Genomic DNA, 13,435 nt, shown 5'->3' with positions numbered 1-13,435 from the left:
CCTGTGCTCTGCAACAAAAGAAGCTACCACAATGAGAAATCTGCACACTGCAAAGAAGAACAGCCTCCAGTTGCTGAAACTAGAAAAAGTCCACGTGCAGCAATGAAGATTCAGCACATCCAAAAAAAAATATATTAAATAAATTTTAAAAAGAACTGCTCACTCAAAAAATGTCTAGCAAGAACAAAAAAAAACCCCCAAAACCATTAAGTCCAAATAAACTCCACTTTTGAAAAATACTGTTTATTTGTGTTCAATTTTAAAACTTTCCTGTGCAATATTACATAAAAATTTAAGAAATTTCTCTTGTTCTTCTAAATTATTTAAGTTGATAAATTACTTTATCTTTAAAACAAAAAGGTCAAATTTTAAAGCTTCATCTCACTTACTGTGGAAGCCAGCATAGATCCTCCAAACCAGACTGCGTATCGTTGCATGTGATGTGTAATGACTTGTACATCAATAGGTTTTGGCTATAAAAGATGTAGTAAGATCAGTTCAATGGTAAACTCATATAACAATTCTTGTATTATTTAACCTTAGTTGTACATACTCAAAAATAAATAAAAAAGATGTGGAGGTGGGGGTGTACATAGAGCAAAACAATGTAACAGAAACAAATTAAGCAAAACAATGTAACAGAAACAAATTATTTTTAAAAAAAATATAACCACAGTAAAGTAAGGGAAATGAACTAATCCAGGTAACCCATGAACACAGTATTAGGACTACGCCATCAAGGTTAAGCTAAAAACTAAGCAAACACTGAACTCTCATTAGTCGGTCTATTTCTCACAGTGGCATGGATCAATAACTCTGAAACGACTATATATGTATTCCAGGACTGAGCAAACAACAAACATAAGGCTGGTTTCTCACCATCAGAGAAGAGCATTACAAATATGAGAAGGTATAAGGCTAGAATGAACCTTACAGTATTCTGGAACTTCTATTATCAGTATGAATCTGTAGTTTTTAGTTTATACAGAGAACTAGATTTATATGCATACACACACACACACACACACACTACACGTGACTGCCAACAAGGCCTAGATGCACTGACCCCTCAGTAACAACTGAATATATATCTAGTGTCCAAATCTTGGTTTCTTTTAATTGAAGTACAGTTGGTTTACAATACTGTGTTAGTTTTTGGAATTTGGAATTCCAAAAAATAATTCCAAATAATGGAATTTGCAAAATACCACTTGGCAACTACCACAGCAATAACTAAATATGATGTTATAAGCAGTGGCTGAGGCTTTGATGAAAAACAAGGCAGTTATACATAATCTGAAAGTATCATCAATAAGATTCTTATTAAATATAAAGGAAAAAATAGTAACTTTATAATAGAGACACCTGATACACTTAACCAGGTGATCCAAGTTAACATATAAAACAAATCATGCGTCTGGCAATACAATGCAGTAAAAAGAATACAATATCACTTCTGTACTATTACTGCAAAAAATGCATTATCTGAACCCAATCATAAGAAAACATCAGACAAACCCAAACTGAGAAACAGCTTGCAAAATAAATTTCCTGTAGTCTTCAAAAATATTAAAATTATAAAAGACAAAAAAAAAATGAGTACTTTTTCCAGATAAGAGGGAAATGAAACCAAATTCAAACATATATCTTGGACTGAATCCTAGCCAGAAAAAAAAAAATATATATATATATATATTTTGATTTTGATAATTGTAATGGCCTGTTTTTAGGAAATACACACTAACGTTGAGGGGTAATAGGCTATATTTGCAACTCACTCTCAAATAGTTCAGGAAGATACATGTATACATACATATATTTATAAAAATAGAAAAATAAAGCAAATATGCTAAAATGTGGAAATCTAGGAGAGGAATATATAGGAATTCCACTAGAATTTGCCAATAGTTTTAAAGTATGAAATTATTTTGGAATAAAAGAAATTTTTAATTTATGTATCACAAAAAGATATGGCTTTTTGTTACTAAAAAAAAGCTATTTGACTGTCATTTAAAATTGGATTGACAGAAAAAAAAGCCAGATTTAAATACAGCTATATAAAGATGTTATAAAGATCCATAAAAATAACTACTGAGTAAAATAAAAGGGAAGGAGGTGGAGTACTCCAGTATGTATGATTTTTCCTATATTATTAGATATGTTAGCATAGTGCTGACATCACTGAGAGGAAAAAAAAAATCAGTTCTTATTTAGAAATGTGTAAGAAGCATAAAAATATTTAACATTTTTATTTAGCTGCAATGAGTCATGACAAACTAAACCACCACTTTTTACTGTACTCCAAGGAATAGTTTAAAGATAATCAAAATTTAGGGGCTGAAAGTAGTCAGCTATCATGCAATTCTTCAAACAGCAGTAAACCAGAGTGTTGTATCTACTGCTTTCAAGTAATTCTGGGTGACTGGTAGTCTCGGATGAAGCTCTCATTCTTGGTAATTTTCCAAGTTACATAAATGTGTTTTACTTAGTAACATATCTTCTGAATTAGTGTTTTGCTTCAATATCCCACAATATCCCATAATGAAAATGAAACAAATTTACTGAAAATTTGTCTTATAAATATATAAAGCAGTCATCTGAGAATTTGAAGTTAATTTTGATTTTTTTTGACAGCAAGCCCAAAATTACAGGACAGAAATTGAAAGGTTATTTTCCTGTACCACCAATCTCATTTCACACTATGAGGCTGCTATAGGAGAGGATAAAGTCAGTGTGTGAAAACAGGTGAAATCACACAACAGTCTCTCTCTTTCAACTGCTTTGTTGTCCTGCTATAAAAGGTATTTAATATTTTGTAAACTCATAAAGAATATTATTCCTGGAATATGCAACAAATCTACTATATGTAAATTATTTGTGAGATAAACATTAAAAAAAATCTCTCTCATAGCTATAAAAGTGAAAGTGCTAGTCACTCAGTCATGGCTGACTCTGCGACCCCATGACAGCCCACCAGGCTCCTCTGTCCATGGAATTCTCCAGGCAACAGTACTGCAGTGGGTTGTCGTATTTTCCAGAAATATAGGTAATATCCTAAAGGAATGGAATGACCAAGAATATCATGGATATGAATCTATAAAATTAACCACTTTCCATTAGATACCTCAGGCTCCTCTTACCTTCCAAAGAAAAGCTGGCAGACATTCTACATTTCCAATACAATAATCAAGGCACCCTCAACCTGTCCACCAATAATTGAGAAAACCTACCTTCAATCTACCACCACTCAATTCCTCACTTAATTTCAGCCTGGCATCTACAGTTCTTTTCAAATCTCTTTGCAAACGACGTCCAAAGTCCCTGAACATGGTTGAACCTCCAGAGAGGACAATATTCTGTATTAGTAGAGAAAAATAAATAAATAGAACTTTTACATAAAGAGAAGTTTAGACGTGTTTTTAAATCTACATTCACCAACAGAGAGAAAATAAAGACGTTTTTTAAAAGTGTGACTTAGAATACAATTTTGCTATAAACACTGACCTTGTAGAGAGGACGTCTGACATCGATAGGACAATTCTGAATTACTTCATCTACAACTTCTGAGATAGGCTGGGTAAAGTCTGGGTTAGCAAACTGAAAAGTAAGTTGGACACATGATAGAGATTAGACCACTACTGATTTAAATATCACAATTAAAAATTAAGAAACTTTTCAGTTAAAAAATAAAGGATTTATAGAAATATTAAATTCTGGTCTCTGATTCAAATTAAAGACACTGAAATCAGAGATATCAAAAGAAATAAAATTAAAATAATGATAACATATACCATTTCATAACCATCAGATTAGCAAAAATGTAAAGCCAAACATATACTATGACCTGGCAAAAATCTATATAAATGGGAGCACTTTACAATGCTGATGAGAACATACATTGATGTAAAGATTACTCACTATAGCACTTTAGCATTCAAAAGAAAGTTCCTGAGATTAACTCTCTCTGATACTATTGACTGGTATTTTCTGCAGAATAATTCAAAACAAGTCTATCTTAAAAAAAGAAACAAGACTTACCTCTGGATGAAAAAAAATTTCAGGTCCCAAGAATCTTTCATATCCAACATCAATGGAAAACTCTTTCTTTGAGATAGCATTGATTCCAGTATACTGTTTAATCCACTTTGATCCATCTGTATCATACTTGTTAAATTCTTTTACTAAGTCTGGGCAGACATAACTATAGCGCTCCTAGAAAACGAAGAGTAATTTTTCCCTCTTGTTTTAGGAAAAGCAAAACAGAATGGTATTTATTTTCAGTAAACTACAATCAAACAAAAAAATATCTTCAGAAAATAAAATTCAGAGACTAAGATGAAGAAAATTTTATGTTAGGATGTTATCATATGTATAGTACAAATAAACAGCTCATCTCCTGGGCTTCACATACAAATAGAATAAGATTTAACAAAGAGTTGATTTCTAATATTTCAGTGCTACTTCATGAAAGCACTCATTAATGTCATACAAAATTTTATACTGTTTCAATAATTAAAGGACTTTATATTTTAGAAAAGAGAAAACATAAAATACAAAAGAATTGCAGAATAAATACCTGACTTAACCACACAAATTAATACAGTAAGAGGTACAAATTATTAGGTATAAAATAAACTTCAAGGATATATTGTACAACATGGGAAATATAGCCAATATTTTGAATGAACTATGATCTTTAAAAGCTATGGCTCACTATGCTGTACACCTGTAACATATATATTAGAGCAACTATGCTTCATTAATGCACTATAATCATGCAAAGATTGTCAAATCAATGGAATTATTTTTACCTTGTAAGTTTTGCTTTTACGAAAAGCATATACGAAAACATATATGAAATTTTAAACATATAAGAAATTTTTTAGAAATGTTGACAAATGAAAAATTTTAAAAAGCAATGCTAAATATTTTGTATTTTGCATAAGCCCTAGTGTAGCCTACAAATTATTAAAATACCTTACACAGCCTTCACATTTTTCTTCTATCTGCCATATCATTTGAACCTACCACTGCATCTATCCTATAGCCCAATGAATCAATGACACCAAAAATTTTATTCTAACAGACAACTCTTAGAATCAGAAATAAATAAATCAGTGAAAATTGAGATGTGAGGACTCTGAAGTGAACTAATAACAGGCATACCCCATTTTACTGTGCTTTGCCGATAGCGTATTTTTTACAAACTGAAGATATCTGGCATCTGCATATCAGACGACAGCATGCTTTAGCAAAAAATATTTTTTAATTAAAGTACAGGATTCCAAACTAAAGTATGTACATTTTATAGACATAATGCTATTGCTACTTAATAGACTGTAGTGTAACCATAACTTTTAAATGCACTGGGAAACCAAAAAATTTGTCTGACTTGCTTTTTTGTGATACTCGCTTTCCCACAGTGGGACAGAACAGAACCCACAGTACCTCTAAGGCATGCTACATTTATTTTACTTAGGACAGTAACTATGTTGAAGTCAGTTTGTATAAATGTCCTTATATGTTAGTCCTCTCAAATGTGAAATGTGGTGAGAACAAGCAACAAGTTGCTAAGCCCCCAAAATTTCCTCTAAGAAATACAGAGAAAAAATATGAATAAGAACAGTGGTTTGTAACTGGGTAACAAAAGCTTTTTTTAAACTACTATTCTTGACTTAAGAATTTTTCCTGTTAATATTATAAACATGACTTTAATTTCTAACTGAATTATATTCTCAGCATTATTTTTTACCTTCACTGCCTTAGCAGTTTCCAAGGATTGCTCTGGAGGAATTCCTACTTCTCGGTCTCTCAACAATTGCTGAATAAAATATGTTATATCTCGTCCTGCGATGGGAATGTGCTTAATACAGCTGCCAATCACATACCCTTCAGCCTAGATGGGGGAAAAGTGTCAAATTTACTTTCAGTGTTTTCAAGAATCACCTAAACTAATCACTAAAGATCAATTTCTTAGATTACTACATTTGTATCCTTAAGTATTGCTTCATTCCAGGAAAATTCTTCTAGTCTTTATTCCTCAACTGTATTCTTTACAGCTAACTTACCATAGAATTTACAATACTGTACAGACACCACGATTTATTATCCCACTGATAAGAGTTTATAACAAAGACTGAAATGACTCAACAGCAAAGAAATAGTGAATTTCAGAAGTATTAAAGGTTTTAGATAACAGACTTCAAATAGGATATTACTGTTTAAATTTTCTATAATTTCAGCAAAAAATTTAAATTGCATTGTAGGAAATTTAATCATTAACACACATTTTCTATCATTTTGATAATGAAGTAGGTTCCAACTTAAGTCTGAGATAGTCCATGCACTGTAATACTTCCAAATAATTTAATTTTACAGAATGAATTCATAAATTTACTACTACAACTCAGAAGTACAAAAATAATGTAGCAAAATTACATTTTATTAACATTTATGAAAAAGTAGAGTATTATTATTTGATTATGGTAAGTTAGAGATGTTTACTATAAACCATACAGCAAAACTCACCAAAATCAAATGACAATAACAAAGAAATACACAGCATAGCTAAGTCAGTAAAAAAGATAAAATGAAATTATAAAAAACATTCCATTAATTCAAAAGAATGCAGGAAAAAATAATAGGAACACCCAATTCTTAATATGCTTCATAAAACTATTCCAAGTTGGTAGCTTCTTTTTGTAAATTATCTACTCCAATATTAATTATAAGGATAAAGATATTATTGCTTAACTGTGTAGATATTAAGAAAAGGCTGCAGTCAGGCAGAACAAGTTCAAATCCTAGCACCATGACCTACTTGGTGATGTTAAGGAACTCATTTGCATTTTATAAGCAAGTAAACTGAGGTCCTTAAAGGTAATCTACAACATAGATCTTGAGGTTAAAATGAGAATTTAAAATGAACAATTTAAGAATCTTTATGTATCTCTAAGCAGCATACATGTATCCATTATTTAATCCTCAAAACAGTTCTATTAAACAGGTTGCTATTATTGTTCCCATTCTGGGGAAAAAAAAAAAAAAAAGGAAAAAAATATGTAGCACTAAGAAAAATATGCCAACTAAATTATAAAAAGCTATCAAAATATTAGATATAACCCTAATTTCCAAGATATTAAAATATCCCCCAATGCAATACAATAAAATGTAGAATAGCCATATAAAAAGATATTATTTGGCAAAATAAGTAAAGTACTAGACATGCTACAACATGGATAAACCTTGAAAACACTGGGCTATGTGAGAGGACAATCACAAGAGTGTAGGACTCCGTTTATATGAAATATCCAGAACATGCAAAACTAGAGAGTCAGAAAAGGTAGACTGGGCTAAAGGTAAGGGGGAGAGTGAATACTAGAAGATATAAGGTTTCTTTTTAGAGTGATAAAAATTTTTTTAAATTGACTCTGGTAATGATGCACTTTATGAATATACAAAAAACACTGCATGGTACACTATAAACGAATGAACTGTGTGGTTTGTGAATTACATCTCAAAAAAGTTTCTATTTTTTTTTTTAAAAAGGGCAAGTATTACTAAAACTATTATGATATCAGGAGGGTGAATTATGACATCTAACCTAAGGCAGAGGATGAGATGGGTGGATGGCATCACCGACTCGATGGACATGAGTTTGAGTGAACTCCGGGAGTTGGTGATGGACAGGGAGGTCTGGAGTGCTGCAGTTCATGGGGTCACAAAGAGTCGGACATGACTGAGACTGAACTGAACTGAACCTAATAATCACTCTGAGGATGTAATTGTCAACAGAGGTTGCCCAGTGCATTAAAATGAAGAATAAGAATAATGAAGAAATAAAAGTTCAAAACAATTTCATTCTTTACATGATATTCAATATAACATAAAAATTTTTTTAAAGAGAAACATTTCTATATATACCAACCCAATAGAGATCAGTATGAATTCAAGTAATAATTCTGAATCTAATGGCAAAATGAAAAAATTTAATTTGTCATTAAAAATTAGAAGTAGAAAGGCTTTGGCAGAAAAATGCCCTCTCTCACAAATAATCAAATCTGATGCATTTTTCTTAATGTGCTTGATTGAATCCATGTAAAGCACAATTACAACTTGAGCTTTTTAATTCAAAAAATGTAATTCCCCAAAAGTCATTGATGGTCATGTGCTTTCAACTAACTGCCATTTTAGTAGAAAGCTAACATAAGTATAAAATCTGTTAATTAAGAAGAATAAGAAAAACTATTCACTGGCTGTGGAGTAGGAAATGGCAACCCACTCCAGTATTCTTGCCTGGAGAATCCCATGGACAGAGGAGTCTGGCAGGCTACAGTCCATGGGGTCGCAAAGAGTCGGACATGACTGAGCGACTTAGCACATTCACTGGCTAACATAAATCCAAACTGGAAAACTGAATTCCATGTTTAAGAAAAGAAAGGCACATTTCCATTCCAGATACTGTAATTCATCATTTCCTAACTACAAATTGGAAACTTCTAGTAATTTTCTAATTATTTTTAACTACAGGCAAACCTATAGCAAAAAAAAAAAAAACTGGAATTTGTTTATAAAATTCTAATAATGTGAGCAAAACACAACTATAGCTGAGCAATGATCAAATTATAGTAAATAAATATAATATTTCAAGTTTTTTTAAAAGGTGGCATTAATCCATATAATTAAACTTTGCTAGATGTTTACTGCTATTTTGTTCAGTAATTTTAAAATATCCTTACCACAGGGATGACATGAGTGACACCGTCTCCACTGTCTATTACCGTACCAGTCAACGTCCGTTCTCCTACTTGTCTGGAGGTCCAAGATGCAGCTAAGGCAAGAACGGCCTTGAAAAAAAGAAATATGGCAGGCAAGAAAATAAAGAGTTAATAGAAAATTTCATTTTATTGTAGAACTTCATTCAATTGTAAATGTAGTATCTTTGGAAAGGAAATACACAGAATTAACTTACATTATACAATAAAATTGTTTATATCCTATATATTATTAAGACAAAGCCTTACATTAGTTTTTAGGGGCATATTTATAAATTTTCCACATTTTAGTGAGGGCCATTTTCCTCCTATAGCCAAAAAAAAGTGGAAGACTAACATGAGATACTACAGTACTAACATATAGGAGACTAACATGAGATAATACAGTATAGGACTTAAACTCTGTGTATATGGCCTAGCCTATAACAAACACAAAAGTAAAAGTAAGGCAGAGAAGCACACAACCACCAACCATTAGTTATTCAATACATAGATGGCTATACACAAGTATCACTCTTATTACCTCCAAATTTTCTAAATGCAACATGCATTCAGGAATATGTAACAAGCGATATAACCAGAGAAAAGACCACTGCACACTTCCAAATACTATGATTTAATTAGGAAAACAAAGTTGATGAAATGTTTTTCTATAAAAAATCTTGGCATAAGCAATAAAGTATAAGTTTTTCCATTTACAAATTAAGAAATTAATGTAACTAGTTCAATTAAAAAAACTAAATCTCATATAAATCCAAGCCTCAATCAAGATAATTAATTAAAAACAGTACTAAGTTGGCTTTATTTTATCTACTTGCAATATAATAGCTGAAAGGAATCTAGAAAGGTAACTAGACCATCCTCTTACTTTAACACTGGATCACACCATAATCATTATGGGCTAACAGAACTACACAATAATTTATATACTTATTAAGCATTTGTGATATGCCAGGGATCACATTTGCTACAGGGTTAAGAAACAAGTAAGAAGTAAGCTCTGTTCCTAAGAGGGGAGAGAGACTATTCCACTGTTCCACACAGATTTATTTCCATACAAATTAAATTCGACAAAACTTATAAACTTAAAAAATTATAGGGATTTGTGATATACAGTATACAGAGGGGCACAATGGCAACAGTGGTCAAACATATGTAGTGGTAACTAATTCAAAGCAGACTACAAAAAAGGACACAATGAATGTTATAAGGGTAAATAAATGTGTATACAAAGTTTTTGACATGAACTCTGAATAAATATTAGTTCCCTTATTTCTGTTTTACGAAAGGCCTTATTTATTCAAAAACCATCAACTTACTTCCTTTTAACACTTCTCTTTTACTCACTAAATAGTTCCATTGTTCTAATGATTTCTAAATTATCAAGTCAATAGAAAACTATGATATGTTTTAAAATTAAGAAAAATACACAAATATTTTAAGGTTAAATTAAACCAGGTTAAAATTTAAGAGCCATGCTTATTTTGACATCTAAACTTGCTTACCTGTACAGCAATGTACAAGCCAGGAACATTGAAAGACTCAAACATTATTTCAGCAGTATATTCCCTGTTTTCTGGAGTATTCAGTGGAGGTTCAGTCTATGAAATTGAATAACATTTAAATAGGCAATATCAGATTACTGTGATAACTTTATACACAATTTGTGAGAAATAATGTATTTCAAACACTATATTTATATAAAAGTCATTAAACTCAGAGGTACAAAGCTAATGAAAAACTGTAGAGAATTCAAATAGATCTATACATACATATAACTGTTAGAGTGTAAAATGGAGATGTTTACACAGTTCTCTTCAGTTTAAGTTATGTGACTGCATACACCACACCACTTAGAAACCTATGGGGTAAGTCTGGGTCAGAAGCTATCCCAGTGATGTAAGAAAGGACCTAAGGAACAGCACCCAAAATCCTGAACTTCATGCTTCACCTTTGCCTCAGGAACACCTAAATCATTTTATATCACCAAGCTTGAAACCACATAAGATATTATTCTCATGAATCTGATTTTACTATTCAATTCTTTTTGTTATCTCATTAAACTTGAAATGCAAAACTTTAAATTTAAGAAATACAGAATTATCTTTTTGACCTGGGGTTAAGGAAAAAGTCCTTAAATTTAATGAGCACAACAAAGGAAAGACAGATAAAAAAATTCACTGCAAATAAAATCATGTTCTAGACACCATAGAAATTTTTTTTTCAATTAACTGGGATTAGATCTTTTCCATTCATACAACCTTTAACTTCTAAACTACTTGATGTATTTAAACTTAATGGTAACCCACTCCAGTGTTCTTGCCTGGAGAATGCCAGGGACGGGGGAGCCTGGTAGGCTGCCATCTATGGGGTCGCACAGAGTCGGACACGACTGAAGCGACTTAGCAGCAGCAGCAGGAAGGCTTTGGACTATGTTCAAGAATTTGGAGATAATTTAGTAATAGTTATGTGTAAAATTAAGCAAACTAAAAAAACCAAGGCAGTTAAATTACAAACTCCAGAATTCTATACAAAATAAAATTTAATCAGAAGATCTCACAAGCAAAATATACAAATAGCTAATAAGCACATGAAAAAGTACTCAATGTTATCAGTCGTCAGAAAAATGCAAATTAAAACCAAAATGAGAAAGCTCACACCCACCAGAATGGCTAAAATTAAAAAGACTGATACATATCAAATGTTAGATAGAACGCAGAGTAACCGACTCAATAACACATTGTGGGTGGGTGTGCAAAAAGGTACAATCCTTTGGGAAAAGTTCTGAAACTTTCCTATAAAATCAATCATACAGCTACCCTATGGCACAACAATTCCTTATCTAGGTGTTTACACAAAAGAAATAAAAACATGTTCACAAAAGACTTGTATAAGAACATCCACAATACCCAAAATATTCAACTATCAAAAACTTGGAACAGCCCAGGTGATTTTCAACAGGGAAATGGGCAGTGAGGCATATTTATACAACAGAGTATGACCCAGCAAAAAAAAAGCAGCAAATGCAACATGTATGAATCTCAAGATTATGGTGAATGAAGTCTTACCAAAGAGCACATTTTATACAATTCCATGTATATGCAACTCAAAAATAAGGAAAATGTATATGTGTGGGAAAAAAACTGGAACAAGGGTTGCCTCCAAGAGATGGGGGTAGGAATTAACTGGAAAAGGGCACAAGATAACTTTGCAGCTTAACAGTAATGTTCTGTATCTTGATAAGGGTTTGGGTTACAAAGACATATGCATCTGTCGAAACTACAGAAGGGCAACGATTAATACATCATGCATCCTGCAGGCCAAATCTAGTCGACCACTTCTTTTTGTAAATAAAAGTTGACTGGAACACAGCCACAGCCACTCATTTAAGTACTGCATATGGCTGCTCTCCTACTACAACAGCAGAGCTAAGCAGCTGCAACAGAGACCACATGGGCCACAAAGCCAAAAATCTTTTCCTATCTACCTTTAGACAAAGTTTGCCAATGCCTGGTCAAACCAATAAAATGATAGGGTTAAGATGTATGATTTTACAGAATGTAAATTTTACAGAAAAGAAAAAAATGTAAACAATAATAAACTCTAGTTGATGATAATGTATGCTAAAGTAGTTAGGAGTGAATTGACTCAATCTGCAACTCTTTGTGGTGATTTAAAAAGTAAGATGGAGTAATAGAAAGGTAACCAAATAAACAGATGTTCTAAGACAATTACAGCAAAATTGAATGCTGAGTCTAGATTGTAGGTGCTCACTGCAAGGTTCTTTGAACTTTGTATTTATGTATATGCATATTCACATATTCATGTGTGTATATATATATATTCACAATCACCATAATAAAATATTAATTTTACCCAAAATTATGATATAACTATATCACAGAAAGAGGAAGAAGATAAGGATATTGTGTTAAGGAGGGGGGACAAAAGGAAAAGAACAAAATGCTCATCTTTCCTAGTAGGAAATTACAGTATCTAATATTTAAAATAACAAATGAAATACATGAGAAAACTATCAGGGAAAACTCTTTAAAATGTTCAAGTGTGTGCCTCTGGAGAATCAAGTTTTTAAGAGAAGGGAGAGGTTAGGAAGAAATATGCTGTTTTTTAAAGTTAAATCTATAGCGATTAAATTTTTAAAGTTATAAACATGCATTGCTTTGATAAAAAAAGTTTAAAAATTAAATTACATATTTTATTAGCAAGAATCACAAATGAAATAAAAATCACACCCACTATTTTTTTAATTTAAAAAAAAAAGTGCCATGTTTCCAACTTTTTCCCCTCAAATTTACAGTTGAAGATACTAAATATGATCCAGATTTATCACAATGTTTTTAGATACATGACAAATAAATTATAGCCTATTGAGTACAGATGTAATGAAAACATTCTCATTAAGCTTCTTCAAAAATTTCCTCACTGAAATTATAAGTTGTGCTTACCAAAAGAAAATAATGATCTTCAGGTTCTGCCCTTAAATATTTAAAGATGACTTGCTCCATAAACCTTTCCATCAAGTCCCAGTCTTCAACTATACCATGGCGGATTGGCCACTATTAAAACAAAAAAATAAAACAGGAATCAAATCTTTATTAATATCAAAAATAAAACAAATCATTAGTGAATAGTAGATGAGG

At 31.6% G+C, this 13,435-nt stretch overlaps 1 protein-coding gene across 1 annotated transcript in view; it reads right to left on the bottom strand.

Annotated features, from left to right (window-relative positions):
- ACTR3 (actin related protein 3) overlaps positions 1-13,435 on the bottom strand; it is a 47,426-nt gene that overhangs the window by 2,211 nt on the left and 31,780 nt on the right. The window contains exons 4-11 of the mRNA XM_006047450.4: positions 13,241-13,351; positions 10,280-10,375; positions 8,739-8,846; positions 5,753-5,896; positions 4,039-4,212; positions 3,505-3,597; positions 3,231-3,356; positions 390-473 (exon numbers count right to left, since the gene is read on the bottom strand). Coding sequence (XP_006047512.1) covers positions 390-473; positions 3,231-3,356; positions 3,505-3,597; positions 4,039-4,212; positions 5,753-5,896; positions 8,739-8,846; positions 10,280-10,375; positions 13,241-13,351 — 936 coding nt within the window. The remainder of the gene's footprint in view (positions 1-389; positions 474-3,230; positions 3,357-3,504; positions 3,598-4,038; positions 4,213-5,752; positions 5,897-8,738; positions 8,847-10,279; positions 10,376-13,240; positions 13,352-13,435) is intronic.

This window comes from Bubalus bubalis, chromosome 2 (assembly GCF_019923935.1).
Source record: "Bubalus bubalis isolate 160015118507 breed Murrah chromosome 2, NDDB_SH_1, whole genome shotgun sequence".
NCBI lineage: Eukaryota > Metazoa > Chordata > Mammalia > Artiodactyla > Bovidae > Bubalus > Bubalus bubalis.
This window is presented reverse-complemented; position numbering and strand designations above follow the sequence as displayed.